Consider the following 25,646-nt stretch of genomic DNA (forward strand, 5'->3'; position numbering starts at 1 on the left):
GTTACAGAGATTCTGTTCTTAATTTACCCTTAAAAGTAATCTTATAAAAGTAATACATTCTTGCATTTTCAGAAAGGATGTAGCAAGTAGGCATTCAGTGAATTACTGCTCAATAATTGGGCTTGTCTAAATCCTTTATATAGATGATCGTTGTAAGGCATTTGCATCGTGAAATGCTGTAACTAAACCATATTATTGCATCTGTCATAATTCAATGCTTCATTATTTATAATCTGCCCAATCTCTCCCTGTAACACTTGGTTCTGATGACGTATTACTAAGGCATTTGCTTTATTATAGGAAGGGTGCTCCATTTTCCTGAACTGCTTTTCGAAAATCCACTTTGATGGAAAAGTTAGCGCAGCATAACTAAATTGCAAATAAGTATTTGCTTAGGTTCCAGTATTTAGATCCGCTGCTGTCAGAGCCAGTACCTGTGTAGTTCGGAGGTTCAGGAATTGTTAGCGCAACAGGAAGCTTCAAATAAAATACAATATATGAAGTAATTTTTCTCATCCTAGAGGCGAGAAGTAAGAAAACAAGAACAGGCAAATAATCCATTTTACATCAAAAGTTCGCCATCTCCTCAGAAGGTGAGTTGAGCATGTTATAATTTTATTTCTGCTGCATTTTCTTTTCAGTCCTGTGACCGTGATTTGTACTTATTAACAGACTAGTTCAGTGTGTAAATTCCAGCAAAAGGGACCTGCAATTTGGGACAAAATGTTATCAGAAACTAAATCAAGGATTAGAAAATAGTTTGGGAGACTGTGGGATTAAGTGGGTGGTGGGGGTGGGGGAAGAGGAAGGATTGCAACAAAAAAGCACATGAATGTATGCTTCAGTAATGCATGAGATGAGTTAATGTATGAGGAGCATTTGATGGTCTGGGTCTGTGTTCACTGGAGTTTAGGGGAATCTCATTGGAACCTACGAATATTGAAAGGCCTAGGTAGAGTGGTTGTGTAGAGGAGGTTTCCAGCAGTGGAAGAGTCTAGGACCAAAGGGAACAGCCTCAGAATAGAAGGGCATCACTTTAGAACAGAACTGAGAAGGAATTTTTTTTTTTAAGCCAGAGGGAGGTGAATCTGGAATTCATTCCCATAGACTGCTGTGCAGGCCAAGTCACTGGATGTATTTAAAGTGCAGGCTTAAGTAGGTTCTTGATTAGTCAGGCCATCAAAAGTTACGGGGAATGGGGTTGAGAGGGAAAATAAATCAGCCATGATGGAATGGTGGAGCAGACTCGATGCACCGAGTGGCCTAAATTTGCTCCAATGTCTTGTCTTATGATGCAGCGTCAGCTGTCTCTTCTAGCTATTGGAAATTTTGATCTTTAAAAGATAAAAATGCTAAGCGAGCTTGAATTAAAATATTGATCAGTTCCAGAGTATTGCTACACATGAGTTACAAGAAGAAAATATCACAGTTAATGAATATATGCTTTTCTATTTATGGCAGTATTTTAAAATACAGGAACTTGTAAACCACAAAGGTGAGAATCAAGATTAATATGTTATGTTTTATTTTCAGAATTACCAGGATGCTAGTGGGGTGGAACACATACCTGTGGTGCAGATTGATCTTACGGTGCCATTGAGAGTACCAGGTAATTGATGCAGCTATTAGTTCTCCGTTTCTCCTGTCCATTTAGTGAATATAAGATAGTTTATATTTGTTACAGTAATTGATGGTTTTTCAATCCCAAATTTCTTGCCTACACAGTCAAAGTGGAAGAAGTCTAGTTGAGCTAATTTTCCTTTAAGACTATACATTTATAGCTGAATGTTAGCATAAGGTAAATTTGTTTGTTTGAGGCGAACATCAGCTCCATGAATTGCTATTCTGTTTGTCAAACTATAGTTACCAAGTCTGGGAGCTTGTTGACAGAATTAAAAAGAAAAATTAGTGCAAGATCATAGATCCCTGGGGTGTAGGTGGAGTGGCAGAGAGTGACCTGTTTTTAGCCAGAGTATATGTTATTTTACACTCTTAATTAATATAGCCAAACAGTTGTATATTATTTGAGAAAGTTTCAATATCAGATAATGTGCTGTAACACTCGCAAAATGCTGGACTAACTCAGCAGGTCAGGCAGCATTTATGGAGAGGAATGAACAGCCTTCATCGTACCTGACCTGCTGAATTTCTCCGGGATTTTGGGTGTGTTACTCTGGACTTCCAGCATCTATAGAATCTCTTGTGTTAATAATATGCTGTGAATGTTTCAGGTTGGCACATTAGAGATGAAAATGTCTTATGATTTAACTTATTTACTTTTTCCCTTAAATTCTCTGAAGGCAGTTATGTGTAGTATGTTTAGATATAGTGATCTACGTTGTGTTAATGTGCACAGGAATGCCTTTGTCAGATCAGTATCTTAAACTGGAAGAAGAGCGTAGACAGCAGCAGAAACGGGATAGAGAGAAAAAGAAAAAGAAACAAAAGAGAGACAAAAAAGACAAGAAAGGCAAACGTCGTCATGATTCACTTCATACAGAAAGTGATGAAGATATTGCTCCAGTTCATCATGTTGATATTATCACAGAGGAAATGCCTGAGGTTCGTCTTTAAAACTTCTCATTTAGTATCTTTTGCTGTCAAAAATGGTTAGATTTAACTGGTTGACTGTCCTGTCACTCTACAATGATTGGATAGAATTTAGTTTGTACAAAACATGCTAATAAATTGGGCCTAAAATCTCCCAATGGGAAAACATTATTTATTTGGAGACTTAGCGCAGCACAGAACCTTCCAGCCCAGTGAGCCTTGCCACACAGCGTGTAACTCTAGCCTAATCACAGGACAATTTATGACCAATTAGCCTACTAGCCGCTTAGTAAATGGATTGTGGGAGGAAATCAGCACCTGGAGGAAACCCACAGGGACACATTACAGACTCCTTACAAAAGGTGCTAGAATTGAACTCCAAACTCCAACACCCCAAGTTGTAATAGCATCATGATAATCACTAGGCTCCGTTTTAATTTAAGTATAAGTTACACTGATAGTTTTTTTTTAATGGTAGTTTATCACATGTCCATGGTGTACCCTGTGGTTGCACTTTTAATGTTGTCAGCACACTGACTCACATTCAATGTACAAACGTACATTGCTGAGTTAAACTTCTTGTGGTAATTTTAATGAAGTCTTGAGGGTGTACTGCTGTAGTGGATCTTGAATTTAATTGAGGTTTAATTCAAGCCAAAAAGCTAAATTGTATAAATTGACAGCAATGTGGCTGGTTGGGCCTCATTAATGTTTAATATTTCTAGGGTGAAATAGCTAAAACTGGGATATTGAATGACAAAGTAAAGTTTAGAACATTTTTTTATTACCTTTCAAACAATCTTTTTACTGCCAAAGGTTGATTCTCAGTGATTTTTGTGTGTTTTTAGAATGCCTTGCCAAGTGATGAGGATGATGACAAAGATCCTAATGATCCATACAGAGCATTGGATATTGATTTAGATAAGTGAGTATACATTGATTTTATTTTGTCAAAATTATCACAAAGCCAAGAAATGCTTAATTTTGAAGCTTGGTATTCTTTTCTACTGATGTTTAAGGAATGTAATGGAAATTATTAATGGTTGAGAATCAGGTTTAGTATCACCAGCATGTCTTTTTGGCAACAGTACAATGCAATACCTAATAGAGGGAAAATCTGTGAATTACGGTAAGTATTTGTGCATATATCTAGTTTTATTTACTGTAATTCAGTTTTTTGCCTCTACTAAGTAGTTAAAAAAATTGGAAGTAAAGAGTGAGGTAGAGTTCATCAGTTCAGTGTCCATTCAGAATTCGGATGGCAGAGGGGAAGAAGCTGTTCCTGAATTGTTGAGTGTGCCTTCAGGCTCCTGTACCACCTCCCTAATGGTAGCAATGGGAACAGGGCATATACTGGGTGATGGGGGTCGTTAATGATGGATGCCAACTTTTTGAGGCATCACTCCTTGAGGATCTTCTGGATACTATGCAGGATAGTGCCCACGATGGAGCTAAATAAGTTTACAACTCTGCAGCTTATTTTGATCCTGTGCAGAAGCCCCCACCCTACCAGACGGTGACGCAGCCAGTTAGAATATTCTCCACGGTGTATCTGTAGAAATGTGTGAGCTTGGTAACATACTAAAGTTCCTCAAACTCCTAATGAAATATAGCCTTCTTTGTGCTACATCGATATGTTGGGCCCAGGATAGATCCTTGGTCCAGTGAAATTTGAGGCCATTCTTGATTACTCTGGCCGTAGTTGTATAATTAGCCTGAATTTGAATATTTGCTAACTTTGTTCTCAATGTCTGTGCACTGAAATAAATTCAGCCAGCATTTTTTTTTTTGCAGTGAGTTATTTCATATTTTAAGAAAAGTGAAATTTGTACTAGTTTAAATTCATGAGAAAAGCTGTTATTTTACATCAATTTCTCTCTGACCTCTTTGGATCTGGTTCTCTGTCTATTGTTTTCCTTTCTTGCTCAGTATTTCCCTTTCTTGCTGCTATATAGCTTGCAACAGAGTTTTGAATGGCCATGTTTACATCTTGGAACTGGCTGTCTGGTGTTGTATCAAATGAGTCACATGAGCTGACTTTCTATTTCTTTTTGCTCTTAACCCCCTCCTCTTTTACATTTAGGTCAGTAATCCCCAGGGTGTGCAGCATCATCAAATCTTTGCCAAATAAGAAATTGCAAAGTACATGAGCAGTATTTAGTAAAATATGTAAATATTGAAGAAAATGTATTGATCAGCACTAGTATCAAAATTGAGAAAATTGTTGATTTACCAAATTTTGCAAACATAAATTGACCTCGGAATATGTTTGTATTTGTGGTCATTTTTAATGTCAGACTTTTTAATATCAAATGGATCATTTAACTTGTGAGGTATGTGAATGCCCATTAAGGATTTGACACAATAAGTTTCTCAGTATTCCCCCCTTTCCTTCACCCACCCCTGCCCCCAAACTTCTCCACGCACCTCAATCTTAATATAGAATCGGTTATTGAAAAATTACACCTCTTGGAGTTAGAGCCAGTGTTCATAAATAATTGATTTGTAATGCAAGTACAGTGACAGCTGAATGTGTTATGGCAACATAACACTTTATAGCATCAATGATAAGTTCTATAATTGATCCAAAGTGAATGTCACATTTATGGCTGTTTAATAGTTCTGTGACTTTTTTTTCTCTCCCTCTCTCTTCCTCTATACATTTAATATGCCACTCCATATTTTCCTGTCATTCTTTCTGTCATTCTTTCTGCTGCTTGCACAACCACCTTCTTTGTGTCCCAACAAAAGTCTAAAACCTATGAAAAAAGGAAGGTATGTAAAACATGAAAATGTGTTTAAAACTTATTCGTCATCTTGTACAAATCAGTTTAAGTTGAAGATGGATTTAACAGTTTTTAAACATTTAACCCTTTGATATCAAGACCGTAATGTACAAAATATGAAAAAAAATTGTTTCTTTTATTGAAGAGCTAATGACAAGTGTCGTTAGTTTTGGACAACTCTTGACATGTCCACGTTTACAATTTCAGTGGTCAAAGGGTTAAACACAGCTTTGGTATGGGCATATGCCGTGCAGTTAACTTACCTTTGAAAACTACATTTATAAATTAGTTAAATTTTTTTTTGTTTTTTGACTTTTCTCATTGTGCCTCACAAAATCTAAGATAGACAATTTGTATTGTGCTTATAGTCATACAGTAACGAGTTATTACTTGCATTTGAATAATCAATAAAAGGCTTGGTTAATTCCTATTCTGTTCTTTATAGACTAAGCATGTTGGTGTTCTGACTGTGCAATATTGATGTGTTTTCATAATTCAGCTTGTGGTTTCATACTTCCTCCAAGTTTGATAAACTCTTCTCAGCATTCTACCTTCAAAATTTGTGGATGTCGTGCATTATTTGTCTGATTGCATGCACACTAACAAGTTGCTTGATATTTTCTATTGTCTGGTAGCTTTCATGTTTGTTAATTTTGATTGTATTTTGTATTGTTTTTAAAATTAGCCTTCCATCAAAGTTATATTGTCAAAGATACGTACAGACATACAGTGGCTATATAAAGAATTCACCCCCGCCCAGAAGGTTTCATGGTTTATTGTTTTACAACATTAAGTCACAGTGGATTTAATTTGACTTTTCTTTTTGTCACTGATCAACAGAAAAAGACTCTTTCATATCAAAATGAAAACAGATCTCTAAAAAGCAATCTAAATTAATTACAAAATAATTGATTGCATAACTATTCACCCCCTGTTATATGACATACCAAATCATCACTGGTGTGCAGCCAGTTGGTTTTAGAAATCACATAATTTGTCACATAATGGAGAGCACCTATGTGCAGTCAAGGTATTTTAATTGATTGTAGTAAAAATACAACTGTATCTGGAGGATCCAACTGTTGGCAAGGCAGTATCCTGGCAAAAACTACACCATGAAGACAAAAGAACACTCCAAGCAACTCCACAAAAAGATTATTGAAAAGCACATGCCAACAGATAGATACAAGAAAATTTCCAAAGTTACTGAATATCGCTTGGAGTGCAGATAAGTCCATCATCAAGAAATGGAAAGAATATAGCACAGCTGTAAATCTGCCTAGAGCAGGCCATCCTCAAAAACTGAGTAACTGTGCAAGAAGCGAACTAGTGAGGGAGGCCACCAGGAGACCTATGATGACTCTGGCGGAGTTACAGGCTTCAATGGCCGAGATGGGAGAGTCTGAACATACAACAACTGTTGCCCGGGTGCTTCACCAGCCGCAGCTTTATGGGAGAGTGGCAAAAGGAAAGCCACTGTTTGGGAGCGGAGAAAATCTCACATGAAGTCTTGAATAGAGTTTGCCAGAAAGCATGTATGGAGACTCTGAAGTCAGCTGGAAGAACTCTTTATGGCCTGATAAAACCCAAATTGAGCTTTTTGGCCATCAGACTATGTGCTATGTTTGGCATAAGCCAAGCACACCATCACTACTGGGAAGCATGGTGGGGACTCCATACTGTGGGGATGCTTCACTGCAGCCGGCCCTGGAAGGCTTGTGAAGGTAGAGGATAAAATGAATGCAGCAACGTAGAGAGAAATCCTGGAGGAAAACCTGATGCGGTCTGCAAGAGAACTGCAACTTGGGAGAAGATTTGTGTTCCAGCAAGATAATAAACCCAAGCATAAATCCAAAGCTACACAGGAATGGCTTAAAAAGAACAAAGTGAACGTCCTGGAGTGGCCAAGTCAGAGTCCAGACCTCAATCCATTTGAGTATTTGTGGCTGGACTTGAAAGGGCTGTCCATTCACGATCCCCATGCAATCTGACAGAGCTTGAGCAGTTTTGTAAAGGATTGGGAAAAATAGCAGTATCCAGATGTTTAAAGCTGATAGAGACCTATCCACACAAACTCAAGGTTGTAATTGCTGACAAAGGCACATCTACTACATACTGACTTGAAGGGAGTGAGTAATTATGCAGTCAATTATTTTGTGTTTAATAATTGTAATAAATTTCAACCAATTTGTAGAAATTTTGGTTTCATTTAGACACAAAAGAGTCTTTTTCTGTTGATCAGTGTCAAAAAAGCCAAATTTAGTCCACTGTGATTCAATGTTATAAAACAATAAAACATGAAAACTTGCGGGGTGGGGGGGGGGAATACTTTTTAGAGGCACTATATATTGGCCAATTTATTTCAACAGAGACAACCATTGTGATTGTACGTTTGCTGAGAATTATCTTACCATACTAACTTGCAAGAATTATCTTGGATTTTACGATTTGAGTTCACTTGTTCTGTAAATGATATGCAGAATTGTTGTTTTTAATAGTTAATTATAAATCTTAATATTTTTTTTAAAGGCCTTTGACAGATAATGAAAAACTGCCTGTGAGGACACACCGAGTAACTGAAAAGAAATCACCAGAAGTTGAAGCTGCTCCGGTAGAGGAAAAACCCAAAAAACCTCCGAAGAAGGCAAAGAAAGAAAAGAAAGATAAGGAGAAAAGGGTAAGTTCAAATTGCTTAATGCTTTAAATAGTTATGAAATCTGCTGGCCCCTTCCAGTGGATAAGGTGCTATTTCAGAAATAGCTTAAAAGATAGATTCTCTGAATCTTAAAGTGGATTCACTTGGACGAATGTAAATATAAAATGTTAGTTCCAGTTTTACAGTGAATTTATTGATCTTTGTCCCCCATTTTAGCTCAGTGGCTGGAGTGATGTTTAATATCACTGACATATGTTGTGAAATTTGTTGTTTCGTGGTAGTAGTACAGTGAAAGACATAAAATGTACTACATGTTACAATTAGAAATATATATATATGAAATTAAATTAGTAGTGCGAAAAGAGAGCAAAAATATTGAGGTAGTGTTAGTAGGTTGGTTCATTGCCCATTCAGAAATCTGATAGTGGAAGGGAAGGAACTGTTCCTAAGACATTGAGTGTGTGCATAGGGTATGTTTGAAGCTGGCCCAGTCACTGAAGCTAGTCAGTGATGTTTCATGGAACTGCCAGCTGGCCAACAATACTATCTAAGCCATCACTGGAAAGTAGAAGGGAAGAGTTTTACCCAGAACTTATCCTGTGATAATGACCTAAAATATTAAATGCTGAATGAATTAAAATTGTCAACAAAGTTGTGCCTGTCTTCTATACTTTAACTAGCATTTCAATAAAACCTTTAAGCATGAAATAAGGTTTTAAACTTACTACAAGATATCATTTACTACAGAAACTGAATCTTAATTCTAGTGTGTAAATTTGCTACTTTAAGCTCCGTTCTGCTGTCTTGGACATGAACTTAAATGAGTGTTTCTCAGGTTTTACAGATTATGTGTGTTAGAGCACTAAAGGCTACTTAATGAAGCATGAGATTCTGAGGCATTCTTTTAAACAGCTCTGAAGTCCCCATTTCCTTTTAGCAAACTGAAGAATTAATTCATGCTGAATGATTCTATTTTAATAGCAGTGAGATTTCTCTTTTAACAATTACTCTCGTTAGGTCTTTGTGTGGTCAGGAACTACAGTTAAAGAATCAGCCAATTTTACCAGTACTCCTGAAAACCTTATAAACTTCTTTCCCTGTGTAGTTTGTTACAAATTTTTGCACAGCCAGACTGTCTTCACTAGAAATAATTGTCTTGTGTATTGACATATCTCAATGTAAAATTTAAGATTCAGTATTGTTTAATGTCACTGTCAGTACACAGATATAAAGGAAAATGAAATAATTGTTACTCCAGATCTGATGCAACACAAAAAAACACTCAATAAGATTAAGAACACAATTTTTAAAAAATAAAAGTGCATAAGATTGTTTATTAATCCATAAGATAGCTTACAGAAGCTATCCTGAAATGCTTCAAAGTTGAATAATTTTTAAAACAGCTGGTTATGTTTGGCATCAAGAAATTTTGCAACAGATCACTAGTATTTGTTGAATAAGCTTTACTTGATTAAATGTTTAAATCTAACCTAGGTTTTCAACTCGAGCAGCACAAAGGGTATCTTAGGGTCACACTTCTGTTGATCAGTTAGAGCCTGGCCGACTGTCAGGGAGAGGAGAAACTGGACGAGTCTTCACTAGTGATTGTGTGCTTTCTGTTCTCTTGCTACAGAAAAGTAAAGAGAAAGTTAGCAAAAAACATAAAAAGTCTTATGAAAATCCAGAGAATGAACATGTTGAGCCTGAAGAAATTATTGCGCCAACACCAAAAGAAGAAGAAAAACCCACAGAAGTAAGTATAGGTGGTCACAAAGATATGAATGAGCTATTGAGGAATAGAAAGACAAAATGGTGCTTGAACCATAATGGTTAATTAAATGCACTGGCTCAGTGCTGAGAGAACAACATGGTATTGGTTGCCGGAATACAACAGAAAGTTATTGCATAACTGGATGATATCTTCAACAAAGGTAGAGAGATTACAGAGAGAGTGATGGAAAGAGCTGTTGGTGTACATGTGGAGGCTGACTTCATGTTACTGAGGGATTGAGGAAGAGGAAATAGTTAACAGTAGACCTGTGAGCAACTCCAGAGACTTTGAAGAAAGCCATTTCTAGTAAGGCTGTGAAACCATCTTTTTCTACATGTCTCTAGAAATGGCTAGTGAGCCCTTCGCTAACAGCCACCAGACATTAGCACCGAGAAAACCCACCTTTCTCTGGCTTCATATGTCTAGGGTATATATGACTCTGGTCCTGCCTGATCCGTGGGACTGGGATGTATCACCCACCCAAGCCCCGATTTGTGTGAATGCTGTGTGATTTACTGCCCTGTTACAGCGCTTCGCAGGAAATAACACTGCATACAATTATAAAGAAATATATATGTGAACATTAACTAAAAGGGTTAGTAATGAAAAGAAAGAAAAAAATAAAAAGGGCCCATTGTAATTAAATGGACAAATATGCACAGGTTGGAGCTCAAGTCTTCCAAAAGCCATATGCACCACTCCTCAGCAGACTCCTGCACCTTGGCTCCATCAAATCGCGTTTTCCTACCGGATCAACTCCTACAAACGGTTCTCTTCAGCGTCTTCTCTCTTCATCTCCTGCCGAGCAAAGACCAAGACCAACTTTCATGCCCCTCACAAAAACTCCCTCTAGTGTTCTCTGGAACCTTCTCCCAGTTCCACCATCCTAATTGGATGACACACATTCCTAAGCATGCCTTATCTTCAATGGTAACCCAAACAAGGTGAAAGCAGAACAGACTGCTCTTATACAGAACTGCTAGAATGCAGTACAGCATGGCAGTAAAATTGTGAACCAGGACATTACAGCTGTAATCTGTTGTTGCATATGAAAGAGTTAGAACCAAGTGAGGACAGTTCCTGTGATCTGGACAACTGTGGAGACTTTGCCATGGGCAGTTGTGGTCATCAGTACAGATCAAGGAGGGAGAAGAAATTCTCCTGCCACCTCCCCATCTGATACCACCACAGAACATTTTCTTGATAAATGTGATAAGTGCCTTTAAATTATAAATTAGTGGTGTGTTAGAGATGAAAAGTCAGTGAAGGGATTCATACATTGATTTGTAGCACAGTCTCTTGATAATTGAAGCCTGTTTGATTTGCATATTTCATTATCAGAAATTTTGATGGCTGAACTTTTTTTTAACTTCAGGGATCAGATCTTGACTTCTGGCTGTCTAATGCTCCAGTACAAAGCAAGTCACAGGTTAGTGAACGCAAGGTTAATTCACTTCTTAACCATGTCAGCGTGTGTTTCTAGAGTTACTTGTAACAAATTTTCAACCCATTGATAACAGGTTTAATTTGTTGATTGGATCAGGCATGAATCACAAACTTCCTACTCTGTTATAAACTACAGTAAGGTGACATACTGTACATTGATAATGTGTAGGTAAAGTGACGCTAGGTACAGCCATATATACGACTCTGGTCCCAGCAAATCCATGGAATTGGGATGTGTTTGTACATAAGGTGACAGACAGGAAATGATGAAGTGTGGTGATTGGTGGTAATGGACCAGTGAGTTAGTGGGTGGAGGTATAGATCGGTCTTGCTGCTTGGGGAAAGTAACTGCTTTTGAGTCTTAAACACAAGAAAGTCCATAGATGTTGGAAATCCAAAGCAACACACACTAAATGCTAGAGGAACTTGCAGGTCAGGCAGCATTTTTGGAAATGAGTAAACAGTCGATGTATTGGGCCAAGACTCTGCTTCAGGACTGGGAAGGCGCCAGAATAAAAATTGGTGAGGGGACAGGAAGGAGGAGAGCTAGAAGGCAGGTAGGTAGGAAAGATAAAGGGCTGGAGAGGAGGGAATGTGATAGGAGAGGAGAGGAATGCTTTTGAGTCTGATGGTCCTGGGTTTGACATAATTGTAAAAATTAAGCTAACGTACCACACCACACTGTACATAGTTCATAAATGATCAACACCATAATAATACTTTCTCACATACAATCTGCTGGATTGTTACTGATGATGGTTTCAGCTGTTCATTGGAACCATGCTGAACACCATCAGGAACTCCTGGACTCTGATGTGAGAGGCTGATTTCTTCCAGACAATCAATCCTGCAACGCATTCAGTTATTACATTTCAATACAACATTGAAACTGGCTGTAGAACCATGCACTTAAAACAAAATTGTTACATTTGGCACCTTTTCTAATCTCCATAAACAAAGTTAATGTGTTGTAAATGTCCTATGATTCAACGTTTTCTGAGGCTACAAAATTATGGCATACCAAATTACAGTAATTATGAGGAGCATAGATAGGGTAAATGCAATCAGGCTTTTTCCACTGAGGTTGGGTGAGACCAGAACTAGAGTTCATGGGTTAAGGGTGAGGTTGAAATGTTTAAGGGGAATGAGGGTGATGGTGAGAGTGTGGAATGAGCTACCAAGAGTGGTGAATGCAGGTTTAATTTCAACACTTAAGAAAAATTTAGATAGGTGCATGGATGGGAGGGGTATAGAAATCCCTATCTGTAGTCGAAGCTCCTGCACATGTTCAGCTTTCTCAGCTTGTTTTTGTAGCATATTTCTGGATACCAAGTCACTATTCTGCATGCCAATCTTATGATTTTATTTACTTATGATATCAATTTAGAGTAGATTTAGGATTCCATTTGCAGATTGGGTTAGTTGTTTCTTTGAAGAACTGAAGTTGTAGATAATTAGATAAAGTTCAGCAGTTGAAAAATTCTTGATGTTTTACAGACAGAATCACTTAAAAGTGAAGAGGCACCTGAAATCCAAGAAATATCAGAAGCAAAGGAAAAAGAGGAAGAAGCAGTAAGTTTCAATGTATAAAAAATAATTTTGCAATTCACGCTTATGCTTTTAGTACAAGATAAGTAATCTCTGTCCCTGAGGTTCAGTAGGCGTAAAGTTTCTACTCAGAAATTCTACATTGTTGCTATTCCACTATTTGCTGCTGTAAATCCTTCAACAATTTTGTTGCAGTTAGCTTCCCTGTGGTCTACACTCAGTGGCCACACTATTCAATACTGCCTTTACCTGATAAAATAGCTAGTGAGTGTTTATTTGTGGCCTTCTGCTGCTCTAGCCTGCAAGATTCGCTATGTTGTAGCAAACCACTGCTGTAACGCGTGGTTATTTGAGATACTGTTGCCTTCCTATTGTCAGCTTGAACCAGTCTGGCCATTCTGCTCTGGCCTCTCTCGCACTGGCTTTTTGCCTATAGAAGTACTGTTCACTGGATGTTTCTTTGTTTTTCACACACTATTTTCTATAAACTCTAGTGCTGGGGTTCCCTACCTTTTTTTTTAAATGCCATGAATCCCACTAACTGAGGGGTCCATGGACCCCAGGTAGGGAACTTCTGCTCCAGAGACTGTTGTGCAAGAAAATCCCAGGGGATCAGCAGTTTCTGAGATACTCAGACCACCCCGCCTGGCACCAACAATCATTCCACGGTCAAAATCAATTAGATCACATTTCATCCCCATTCTGATGTTTGGTTTGAACAACTAGACCATGTAACATGCTTCTATGCATTGAGTTGCCGCCATATGATTGGGTGATTACATCTTTGCATTAACAAGCGGTATATAGGTATCCCTAATAAAGTGGCCACTGAGTGCATTTGGCAATGTTAGAATTCATCATTCCATCTTTAATAACCTTATTAAGTTATGTAACTTAATTTTTTTTTAGTGTCCACTGACTCTTTTATCGAGTCAGGTTCCTTTTGAAAGCTGTTGGTTTCAAAACAGTTGTTGATTCAAGTGTACGCACATTTGTATATTAATAAGCAGCTGTTTAAAATATCCTATTCTATGCAAAATAATTCAAATTTAAAGCACCTGGTGCTTAGTTGAGCTCCAAATTTCTTAAAATGTTCCTGTCTTGTTTTTAAATGTTAGATAATTATTTTGAAGTATAGGTTATTTTTAAAAATTAGAACTAATTTTGTTTTAGTAAATACATATTCATTGTTAATATGACACTTCAGTTTCACGTCAAGAGCTGTCATAATTCATTAGCATTGGCTGGCTAATCTAACAAGCAATTAAAAGAAAACTGTAGATGCTGGAAATCTGCAACAGTAAAAAAGAGAAATAGAGTTGATATGCCAGGTGCAAGACCTTAAAAGAGTTTTTCTTTTAGCAGTTGTGTGTATTTCTCCAGGTTCAAAAGTACCTGATCTAGGATAATGCTTTTTCTCCAGTCGGAATTTACAATCTGGAATGCACTAGCTGTAATGGTTGCAAGGTATTGACACCCAGGAACTTGCAGCTGCTCACCCTTTCCACCCTAAACCCTCAATGAGGACTGGTGTGTGTTCTCCCAACTTTTCCTTCCTGAAGTCCACATTGAATCCCTTGGTTTTGCTAAGATTCAGTGTGAAGTTATTGTTAGGGTTTTAAAGCAAATTCTGGGACTGTATCTGAGTGGAGAAGATACCACTTAATTGGAATTATTTTGACTATATTACACTATAATCAGTTTGCCAAAATGTTAGTGTATGAATGCAGTGACTTGAGGATGGTGATTGTGTCACAGTTGGATCGGGTTCAGTAGGTGAGGTAGGTAACCACAATAGTTTCTCTTGGCTCAACAGCACCACCAGCAGGAATTTAATTTTTCTCTAATTATTTACAAAGTGCAGTAGAAAAACAGTTGAGTGATACTTTAGTTCCACCTTCTTAAAACAGTTGTGTTTGCATTATAAGTAAATCTCTATCGCACAAATTCAGAAATATAGTTAACCGATATTTAAATTTCCTGTGTTGGGTTTCAGTTAAGCAGGCTGCATTAAAATTTTCTGATTGCTTTAGAAATCATCAAAGCACAAGAAGAAGAAACATAAGAAAGAGAAATCAAAAGAGGAAAAGAAATCACAGAAAAAGAAACATCACAGTGGCGAAGAGGCCCCAGAATCTGTCCAGAATGGCAGCTTAGACGATGAGCCCTTACCAGTAAGTTAATTTGTACATTAATACAGGATAAGGCTGGATTGTTCCTCACCTCAACTCTTCTCTCCCCCCCCCCCCCATTCAAACTAATCTTATCCAAATAATCTGAGCCACATTAAGAGGGGGGATCTGTATGCATAAGTAATTTGACTTGTCTTTAATGATCTATGTAGACCTTCATGGATTTCCTTCTCTGTTCAATGCTTGAATTTTAAAAAAAATCAAAAAGAATATATTGGATATAAGAGAAAAAATATCCACCATGTAGATGAAATTTAGCAAACTTCTCACAGAAAAGGAGCAAAATAATCTTCACAAGTGGTCATAATTTGTGAAGTAGTTCACTGATGCCTCTGCTTTAATGCATGAGCAAATTAGATTCACATCACCATGACTGTGGTTGACTCTCACAGCCAGAAAGTTTCTGACTCAGTCCATTTGGCCCAACATGTCTGCAGGTCACAACTCTTAAAGTAGCTATTGAACATTTTAATCTTCAATCCATACCAGTTTGCCAAACAGCAGTTTGAGCAGCAATTTTTAGTTCTTTATTACCCTCTGGATGAAATAACTTTTCCGTGTCTTCTATTTATATTTAAATCTATAAGCTCTTATTTATGTACACTCAGCTGATTTAAAAGATACATCTTTCTTATTTATTCTGCCAGTCTCTAATATTATCTATATTCATTCTCAGCATTCTCTGCTCTGTAGAAAATAATCCTAGTTTATCTTAACTCCTGTCCTTTCAACATCTTGTTAACTTTGAATATTTTAGTCTTGATATGCTTTCACATTTTATATTATCCTGTTAGAGAGTGTCATAGAAGTATTGTCATGACAAACTCAATAGTTCTGAAGTATTTTGAAGATCTACTTTTACCTGTCATTTTCAATCAGAGAACGTTAGTGATTGAAGAGTAATGTCAACTTTGAATTGGTGCAGTATCTAAAGGTTCACAGAGCTACATCTAGCTTTGAAGCAACGACTGAACAGAAGAGGGCTTTTCACTGTGTATTAAAGTATGCTATTTTGTTCCTGGTGAATCCTCGGTTAGAGTAATGAATCCTTTGTTGGTTGTCACACAGGGCAGACAACATTTAGAGCTTTAGAAGGAGTACAAACAGCAAAGCCAAACTTCCAGTTTATAATTACTCAGGTAGATTAAAATAACTTGTATATTGTTGAAGTATTGATTTGTGGATTGCTTGATCGTGCACACATAAAATGCTGAAGGAATTCAGCAGGTCAGTCAACACCTATGGAAATGAATGAATATTCATGTTTCAGGCTGAAACCCTTCTTCAGGATTGAGAAGGAAGGGGGAAGGCACCAGAATAACAAAAAAAAATGGGGGAGGGTAAGAAAGATAGCTAGCGGATGATAGGTGAAGTCAGGTAGGTAGGAAAGACAAAGGGCTGAAGAGGAAGAAATCTGATAGGAGCAGAGAGTGGACCATAGGAGGAAGGGAAGGAGGAGGGGACCCAGGAGGAGGATAGGCAGGTGAGAAGAGTGGGAAATAAAAGAAGTGTGGAAGAGGAGAGAAATTTGTACTTGTGTCTAACTAAAAAAAATTGTATTTGTGTAAAATCATTATTAATCAAGTTTAAGGAAGATAGAGGGTCAAGCTTCTGAGATTGAGTAGTTGAGCATTTCTATGCAATGGAAATTGTGGACCCATGAAAAATTGGTTTTCTGTATTTCTCTCAGGTAAAGCAAGCCTTATGTGATTCCAGGTAATAGTTTTTATTACCTGTGGTGGTCAGAGATTAATTTTCTTAGTTGCTTTGCCAGTTCCCATCTGTGTTTTTTATTTACTGGATTTCTCCTCTCAGGAAGTGTATGACATTCGGGAGTACCATTGGCTTATTGTGTTTGTGTTGAGCAAGGGGTTGCCCAATTTAATACTTTTCCAGCACCTGCTGCTGTGTTGGGTAATAGTGGGATACTTCCTTTTCATATACTTTGTATAATAATTTCTTGTGATGTTTTCAATATTTTACAGCCAATGTCCAGTTACTCCCTCCTTGCAGAAAATTCCTATGTAAAAATGGTGAGTGCCATTATTCAGTTCTTTTGTACAATGTATGTTTTTTGTAGTATCATATTTTGTTTTTGAACAAAGTTTTGAATCTTATTGTATGTAGTGCAGGTAATTTCAGTTCATTCATAAACACGAGATTCTGTAGATGCTGGAAATCCAAAATAATAAACACAAAATGCTGGAGGAACTCAACAGGTCAGGTGGCATCTATGAAGGGAGATAAAACTCCAGCATTTTGAATGTCACTCTTCATTCATACCGTTTTACACTTCTGACACTTTCCATGTATGAATATTTTTGTCTTGAGTTGTACAGTTGTCATCCAGCTCTAATGCAATGAATGACCTTTTTAAAGAATATTTGTAATTTTTGGTTTATGGGATAAATTTTTGAAGTGTTATGTCACACTGCAGAACAGGTTAAGGTCACACGAGTCAAACTTAGCTATCTTTCTCTGCAATTATGTGCCCAGTTTTTCCCCTCCCTTTCACATCTGTTCTTTTTGACCCATGTACTATATTTTGTCTTGGATTCCTTCATTGCAATACCAGGGGCGGTTAGCTAGGGTATAAAATATAATAATTTTTTCCAAAAGTACTTCATACATGATATTTTCTTTTAACTTTTTTTGCTAGATGTATGATATTCAAGGAAATCTTCAAGATGGAAGTCAAGTGGTTGTATCAGTCATCTTTGAAAACCAAAGTAATGGTTATCTCAAGTCGATGGACTTTAATGTTTTAGATTCTCTAAACACTAAGCTGATCCGACCAGAAGGGTCCTCCATACATGATGGTATATCAGTTCCATTTCAACTTCCACCTGGTAAGACACTTCATTAAAGTGCAGTGATGAGTAATTTTGTTTGCTTCTGGATTTTACTGTGCTGCAAAACCACTGTAAATGCCTCCAGAAGAGGGGTGGCATGCACCAGCGACCAAGTTCAATTCTCACCGCAGTCTGTAAGGGCTGAAAATCATCCCAGTCAATAATTATGGAGAAAAAAAGGTTTGTATGTTCTCCCCGTGACCATGTGGGTTTCCTCCGTGTGCCCTGGTTTCCTCCCTGCATTCTAAAGAAACACTCTGAAGACAGGGGCTAGTAGGTTAATTGGACACGTAGGTGTAATTGGGTTGTGCCAGAAAGGCCTATTACACTGCTGTTTTGAATTGAATTGACTTTATTTCTCACTCCCTTCACATACATGAGGAGTAAAAATCTTTATGTTACGTCTCTCTCTAAATGTGCAATTTGCTATCATAGTAATCAGCGATGAGTTAATCAGTCTGATGGCCTGGTGGAAGAAGCTGTCCCAGAGCCTGTTGGCACAAGTGATATATCTCTAAATAAAAAAAGAATAGACAATATTAGGAAACTGATCTTTGCTAAGAACTTTAAAAATAAATAAAATTCTGCAGTTGCTGGAAAAATGATAAGTGCTGGAAATCATCTCAGTCAAGAACATGGAGAGAAGACAGTTAATGGTTTGTTATCTCTGCTGGGAGGGAGAGGGCTTATAGTTATAGACTGATCAATGCCTTGAACGTTCTGGTTTCTTTTTAGAATATTTCTCAGTTGTGGGGTTTTATTTTCTGTATTTGTTCAGATGTTTTCACATGCCTGTCATTACTTGGATCAATTCTTTTACGTGAATGCCGTACCAATTTCAAATTTTCTGCGGCAAACACACTTTTCCAAAGTTTGCCACAGGACAAAATTACAAGGAGGGCAAAGGAAATCATTCAGGCATATTCTCGAAACCACTTGGACAGAAATAAAAACGTAACATCCTTACTGATTCCTAGAATGGCATAGGAGACCTCGAACCCATGCTCAGTATAAGAGGTGTACCATTTCGCAAACTGCTTACCCACCTGTCTCACCAAGGCAAGATTTACAGTGCCTGTAAAAAGTATTCGTCTCCCCCTCCCCCCCCCCCCGAAGTTTTCATGTTTGATTGTCTTACAACATTAAATCACAGTGAATTTAATATTGCTTTTTTTGTGGCACTGATCAACAGAAAAATACTTCCACGTCAAAGTGAAAACAGATCTCGACAAAGTGATCTAAATTAATTACAAATATAAAACACAAAATAATTGATTGCATAAGTATTTGCCCCCTTTAGTATGACACACCAAATCATCACTGGAGCATCCAATTGGTTTTAGAAGTCACTTAATTAGTTAAATAGAGATCATTTGTGTGCAGTCAAGTTGTTTCAATTGATTGTAGTAAAAATGCACCTGTATCTGGAAGGTCCAAATGCTGGTGAATCAGTATCCTGGCAAAAACTACACCATGAAGACAAAAGAACACTCTAAGCAACTCCGTGAAAAGGTTATTGAAAAGCACAAGTCAGGAGATGGATACAAGAAAATTTCCAAGTCACTGAATATCCCCTGAGAACAGTTAAGTCAATCATCAGGAAATGGAAAGAATCTGGCACAGCTGTAAATCTGACTGGAGCAGGCCGTCCTCAAAAACTGAGTGATCGTGCAAGAAGGGGACGAGTGAGGGAGGCCACCAAGAGACCTATGACAACTCTGGAGGAGTCACAAGATTCAGTAGCTGAGATGGGAGAGACTGAGCTTACAACACCTGTTGCTTTGGTGCTTCACCAGTCGCAGCTTTATGGGAGAGTTGCAAAGAGACCAGAAGGCATGTGGGAGACCAAAGTCAGATGGAAGAAGATTCTATGGTCTGATGAAACCAAAATTGAGCTTTTTGGCCATCAGAATAAGTGCTATGTTTAGCATTAGCCAAACTGCACGTAATCAAAAACGCACCATCCCCACTGTGAAGCATGGTGGTGGCTGCATCATGCTGTGAGGATGCTTCACTGCAGCAGCCCGTGGAAGGCTTGTGAAGGTAGAGGATAAAATGAATGCAGCAAAATACAGGGAAATCCTGGAGGAAAACCTGATGTAGTCTGCAAGAGAACTGCGACTTAGGAGAAGATTTATTTTCCAGCAAGACAATGACCCCAAGCTTAAAAGCAAAGCTACACAGAAATGGCTTAAAAATGACAAGGTTAATGTCCTGGAGTGGCCAAGCCAGAATTGACACCTCAATCCAATTGGAAATTTGTGGCTGGACTTGTAAAGGGCTATTCACTCACAATCTCCGTGCAATCTGGCAGAGCTTGAGCAGTTTTGTAAGGAAGAATGGGGAAAAATTGTAGTGTCTAGATGTGCAAAGCTGATAGAGACCTACCCACACAGACTCAAGGCTGTAATTGCTGCCATAGATGCATCTACTAAATACTGAGTTGAAGGGGTGAATACTTATGCAGTCAATTACTTTGTGTTTTATATTTGTAATTAATTTAGATCACTTTGTCGAGATCTGTTTTCACTTTGACATGAAAGTATTTTTTTTGTTGATCAGTGTCAAAAAAGCCGAATTAAATTCCCTGATTTAATATTGTAGAACAATAAAACATGAACACTTCCAAGCGGGGGTGAATACTTTTCACAGGCACTGTATAGATCCATATTGCCGTCACCAGAATCCACAGGATTTGGTGTCGCATTAGATAGACATACTTTATTGATCCCGAGGGGAATTGGCTTTCGTTACAGCTGCACCAACCAAGAATAGAGTACAAACATAGCAATACAAAACCACATCAGTTACAGTCCATCGTTAATTTGTTGTCATACACTTTTTGTACTCATTGCGCCTGTGAAGGAGTCCACACACCACAGGGTGGCACAGTAGCACCATGGTTAGCTCAGTGGTTTACAGTATCTGCGACCCAGGTTCAATTCCAGCTGCCGTCTGTACGGAGTTAGTACGTTCTCTGTGACCATGTGAGTTTCCTCCAGGTGCTGTGGTTTCTCCCACAGTCCAAAGGTATACTAGTTGGTAGGTTAAGTGGTCATTGTAAATTGTCCTGTGATTAATTAGGCTAGGGTTACATTGGGAATTGCTGGACAGCGCAGCTCGGAAAGCGAGAGGGGCCTGTTCTTGCTATATCTCAATAAATGAAAAGGGGCAGCAATCTGTATCACTTTAAAGTAGTGGAACAGTGTGCATGCTGAATGCATGCAAGACGATGCTTTGTTTCTTCTTAAATTCTGAGATCGCTTAAGCATATAAACATGAGATTCTGCCAATGCTGGAAATCCAGAGTAATACACAAATTGCTGGGGGATCTAAGCAGGTCAGGCAGGACTGATGAAGGGTTTTGGCCAGAAATATCAACTCTTTATTCCTCTCCATAGATGCTCCTTGAGCTGCTGTCTTCCTCCAGCATTTTGTGTGCGTCACTTAATATATATTTGTTGTACTTGATGCATGTGCATGAAATGATCATTATTCAGTTACATTTACTACTGCTTCTTTGGAAGTATCTATGATAAGAGACATAGAGTGGACAGCCAGCAAGGTTGGAAATAGACAATGTGAGAGAGCATAATTTTAAGGGGATTTGAGGGAAATATAGGGAGGTAGTCGAAGGTAGATTTTTTTTTTTTGGAGTGATGGATGGGAGTGTGGAACACGCTGCCAGGAATGGTGGTAGAGGCATGTACTTTAGGGATGTTTAAGCAACTTAAGACATAGAGATGAAAGAAAAATGGTGGGCTGTGTGGAATGGAAGGGTTAGATTAATTGTGAAGTAGGTTGAAAGGTCTGTATTGTTCTATATTTTATGAAAACTAACCTATTGCAATTTGTTTCTGAAGATGTTTCAAATGAAGCTCGGTTTGTGTTTACTGTGGAAAGCATTGTCATGCCGCAGAAGCTGAAAGGAACGCTTACATTTATAGTCAAAGTAAGTTCAATCAACAGCTCATTTTCATTTCTGTATTTCTTGTGGGTGTTGTTCAGCCTTTTATATTACCTTTTCTTTCCAGACAGATGATGGATCTTCTCATGAAAAACTGGATTTTAAGTTGCACTTCACTTGCACTTCGTACATGATCACGACGCCTTGTTATAGGTTAGTTTTCAAACTTTTCAGCTTTAATGGGACGGTTCCATTTTATGTGAATTTCAGAGGATCTGAACTTCTGCCATCACAGAGTAAAGTCTAATTTAGTTGCCGTTTAATAACATGTGGACTGGTGGCCGGCAGTTCCATCTGGAACCATCAGCTATTATAGTGATTTTGTTAGTGTGAAGTCAGCTGTTAGTGGGCGCCATGGTAGAGTAGCAACACGATGCTATTAGAGCTCAGGTGCCAGAGTTCGGATTTCAATTCCAGCGCAGTCTCAAAGGAGCTTGAAAGTTTCCCTCATTACTGCATGGTTTCCTCCAGATGCTGCTGTTTCCTCCCACAGTTCAGATACCTATCAGTTTGTAGGTTAATAGGTCTTTGTAAATTGTCGTGTGACTAAACTAGAGTTAATAGTTGGGTTGCTGGGTAATGTGGCTCTTTGGGCTGGAAAGGTCTGTTTAGTGCTCTGCCTCTAAATAAATAAATATTTGCTGATCAGCTTGTGTACAATGAAAGGCTAGAGGTCAGATACCCGTGCAGCTGGCTGTCTGTCTGCCTCACTGCATTGACCCCAGCAGTGGAGCAGTGACGTGCTGGAGAGAGTCTGGATGCAATTCACATCTCGCCTTTAACATACGATGGTGACCTAGTTCATTTGAACGCAGTTGCTAATTTGATAGATAATGTATTTTACTGCTAATTATTTAACTTTATTTGTATTCTCTGTAACTGCAACACTTTATTGTGCATTCTGTAATTTGCTGTCCCTTGTACTATCTCAATCCATTGTTGTACCTCAATACATAGAACAATACAGCAATGTGCCAACCTTTTAACCTATGCTAGAGTTAATATAACCCTTCCCTTCCCTCCTAGATAGCCCTCCATTTTTCTTTCAACCACGTGCCTAAAAGTCTCTTAGATGTCCCCAATGTATCTGCTTTTATTGCTACCTCTGCCAGTGCATTCCAAGCACCCACAACTGCGTATATGTAAACAAAAACAAACAAACCTTACCTATGTCTCTCTGGTGCTTCCTACTCCCTCCCCTCTCCCTTCTCCTTTTCTCAGTCATGGTTCCCTTCTCCCTGCCTCCTTTCCCACTCCCAGTCCACAGTAGAGACCCATATCAGAATCAAGGTTATCAACACTCTCGTATGTCATGAAATTTGTTTTTTTTTAAACAGCAGCGGTACAGTGCAGCACATAAAATTATTACTTCATCCTAATTATTTATATACACACAAGACTATTGCAAAGTACTGTTTTTTTTATATAAGCTTTTAATAGCAGACAAACTATGAATGGCTATTGTGGTGCTCTGTGATACCCTGGTTAAGGTCTATCCACCACTCAGAACTCCTACTACTTGGCCAGATGTCTGATGGATGTACAGTACCAATTAGTTATCTTTCCTATATGGTAAAAGTGTGATCTAGGTGCAGTGTCAGAATTGTTGAGCTTTTGATCTCTAACCTCCGCTGGCTTATGATTATACTTGCTCATGGAGAAGGCTTTGGGAGTAAACTGGGGGAAAAATCCAAAGCCGGATTCCCTGTGGCAGCCCTACATTGAATTCAACACTGACTGACAACTCCTCTGATGTCGCTGGTGCCAAACTGTATCAGTCTCTGCATCGGTCTTGGATTCATCAGCTGCGTGGGGGGGAAGCCTGCTGCATAGGCAATGCTCTCCGTATCATACTGCCCTAGCTTGCTTATGTAGACAGTAGAAACACAACATCCATGGTCGACCTTGACCAATGGGCAGCCTCAAAGATCCCTTGAATGTTTGGTCATACATACTAACTTTTGTTTCCATTTGTTATTTTATACAAATCAATATGTATTCATCCTGGATCATTAACTCCTCCAATTAATGATATGATGGCATATATACTCTGGTTTTAACAGGAAATGTGTAAAACTATCAAATTTGGTCAATTGTGAAAAACGATGTATTGTGTTAAACCGTGGCTCAATGAGAACTTCCTTATCAATCTTTCTAGTTTAACTCCTAACGCATCTGGAAAATCTATCCAAAATAGTCATGATTTGGCATCTCTGGCATTTCAATGAGTCCAACATTTCTCGAGTCAATTTTGAGAGTTCTTAGTTAATATAAAAAATCAAACAGATTAAACTGTTTAATTTGTTGAATAACTGTGCTTAATTTGCAAAAACTTACAAGACTTTGCAAAGGGTCTTAGAATGAAAACAATTAAGTGGAAACTTTCAAACTTTTGCACTTCCAAACTTGTAATTTAAGGGCACAACATTAAAACAACTGTTCATATCAATAACTTAAACTTTTAGAGTTGATTATCAAAATAAGCAGGGATTATTTGCATCAACTGGGTTTGCTTGCAAACGTAGCAGTGCTGTGTGACAGTCATGTTGGAGAGCAAGCAATGCCAAGAAATTATAAATCCAATGAGTAGATACTCTTTTTGCACTATTTGCTTTTTTTTGTAACTTATAGTAATTGCATGTCTTTGCATTGTGATGAGGCCCTCCAGTGGTTAGGGTTGACCATGGTTATTGTGTCCTGGCTGTCTAGGTACGCAAGCATCTATGGAGAGCAAACTGTTGCTCGTGTAGCAAGCTCCCCCTCTCCACGCATCCAATGAACCAATGGAACGGCAGAGACTGATGCAGTTTGGCACCAGCAGCGTTGAACTCATCATAGACTGCCTTAGGAATTCCAGCTCAGTATTGTTCTTCAGGGTTTACTCCCTAGGCCTTCCCCAAGAGTGGATATAGCCACAAGGCAGCAGAGGCTGGAGATCAGAGGTTTCCTTCTAGATGGTCAGCCAACCACAGCTGATGAGTCACATCTGTACTGCTGCTTTAATGTAACAAATCTCACATCCTATGAAATATGGACAATAAACTGATTCTAATTCTGAGCTTCTAAACAAACGGGAGGAAGGTACCCCTTGTACCATTGGAGTTTTTGTTTTGTAACAGCCTACATGGTTGATTGCAATCCTTTAGAAAGGGAACCTGGAACCCCCTCATCTCCTTCAATTTCACAATCTAATTGACTCTCAATGTCCAATGTAAAAGTGCAGAAGGTGATTATTTTTCAAGAAGATGCCTTCTTGCCTACCAACGTACTAAATTAATTACTAAAGATGGGCAACAAATTTTGCCATCTTTGCCAGCAACCAGAGAATTCAAGAACTCCCAGATATTCCTGCATTGTGTTTTAAATATAATTCAGACTATGCAAGCAAAATCTGCTGGGCATATTGTTTCTAGTAACATGGGTAATTGCAAACTGAGTTAAGTGTAAATAAACTCAAAGTAGAAACATTCTCCTGATTAGACTGGTTGTTGGGAATGTTTGAGATGTGTATAAAATGTTTTTTAATTCACGGTCTGTTACTGAAAATGTGTGTGCCTTAGTATTGCTGTGTGATTCTTTTCTGATTCTTGATTCATCAACATCATTATATTCCCATTCGTATGATGTGGGTGATCATGGTTTTCCATCTGTCTTTAATCTGAGAAGTTCTAATAAACTCTTCAAAACTTTTGCCTGTCCATCCCTTGATGTAACTTATGAACGTCATGTGCTGTCCTATAGCTGCAAGATGTTCGAGCTTCTCTTTCTTCAGTACATGTCCCAGAAATTCCAGCTGCTGTTTCCTGATTGAGTTCAGCTCTCTTATTCCGGCTTTACACGGCACTTCCTCATTTGTTACTCTGTCCTTCCGTGATATC

General features: G+C 38.3%; 1 protein-coding gene across 2 annotated transcripts in view; it reads left to right on the top strand.

The window, feature by feature from the left end:
• ap3d1 (adaptor related protein complex 3 subunit delta 1) overlaps positions 1-25,646 on the top strand; it is an 86,944-nt gene that overhangs the window by 55,406 nt on the left and 5,892 nt on the right. The window contains exons 18-30 of one of the 2 annotated variants that reach the window (XM_072244615.1): positions 522-593; positions 1,534-1,609; positions 2,372-2,562; positions 3,399-3,475; positions 7,866-8,013; positions 9,626-9,745; positions 11,139-11,192; positions 12,707-12,781; positions 14,791-14,931; positions 16,935-16,982; positions 17,609-17,798; positions 21,665-21,753; positions 21,836-21,921. In XM_072244615.1, coding sequence (XP_072100716.1) covers positions 522-593; positions 1,534-1,609; positions 2,372-2,562; positions 3,399-3,475; positions 7,866-8,013; positions 9,626-9,745; positions 11,139-11,192; positions 12,707-12,781; positions 14,791-14,931; positions 16,935-16,982; positions 17,609-17,798; positions 21,665-21,753; positions 21,836-21,921 — 1,367 coding nt within the window. Of the gene's footprint in view, positions 1-521; positions 594-1,533; positions 1,610-2,356; positions 2,563-3,398; positions 3,476-7,865; positions 8,014-9,625; positions 9,746-11,138; positions 11,193-12,706; positions 12,782-14,790; positions 14,932-16,934; positions 16,983-17,608; positions 17,799-21,664; positions 21,754-21,835; positions 21,922-25,646 lie in introns of both variants that reach the window. The other variant, XM_072244614.1, reaches the window with a different exon arrangement.

This window comes from Mobula birostris, chromosome 26 (assembly GCF_030028105.1).
Source record: "Mobula birostris isolate sMobBir1 chromosome 26, sMobBir1.hap1, whole genome shotgun sequence".
In the NCBI taxonomy this organism is placed as follows: Eukaryota; Metazoa; Chordata; class Chondrichthyes; order Myliobatiformes; family Myliobatidae; genus Mobula; species Mobula birostris.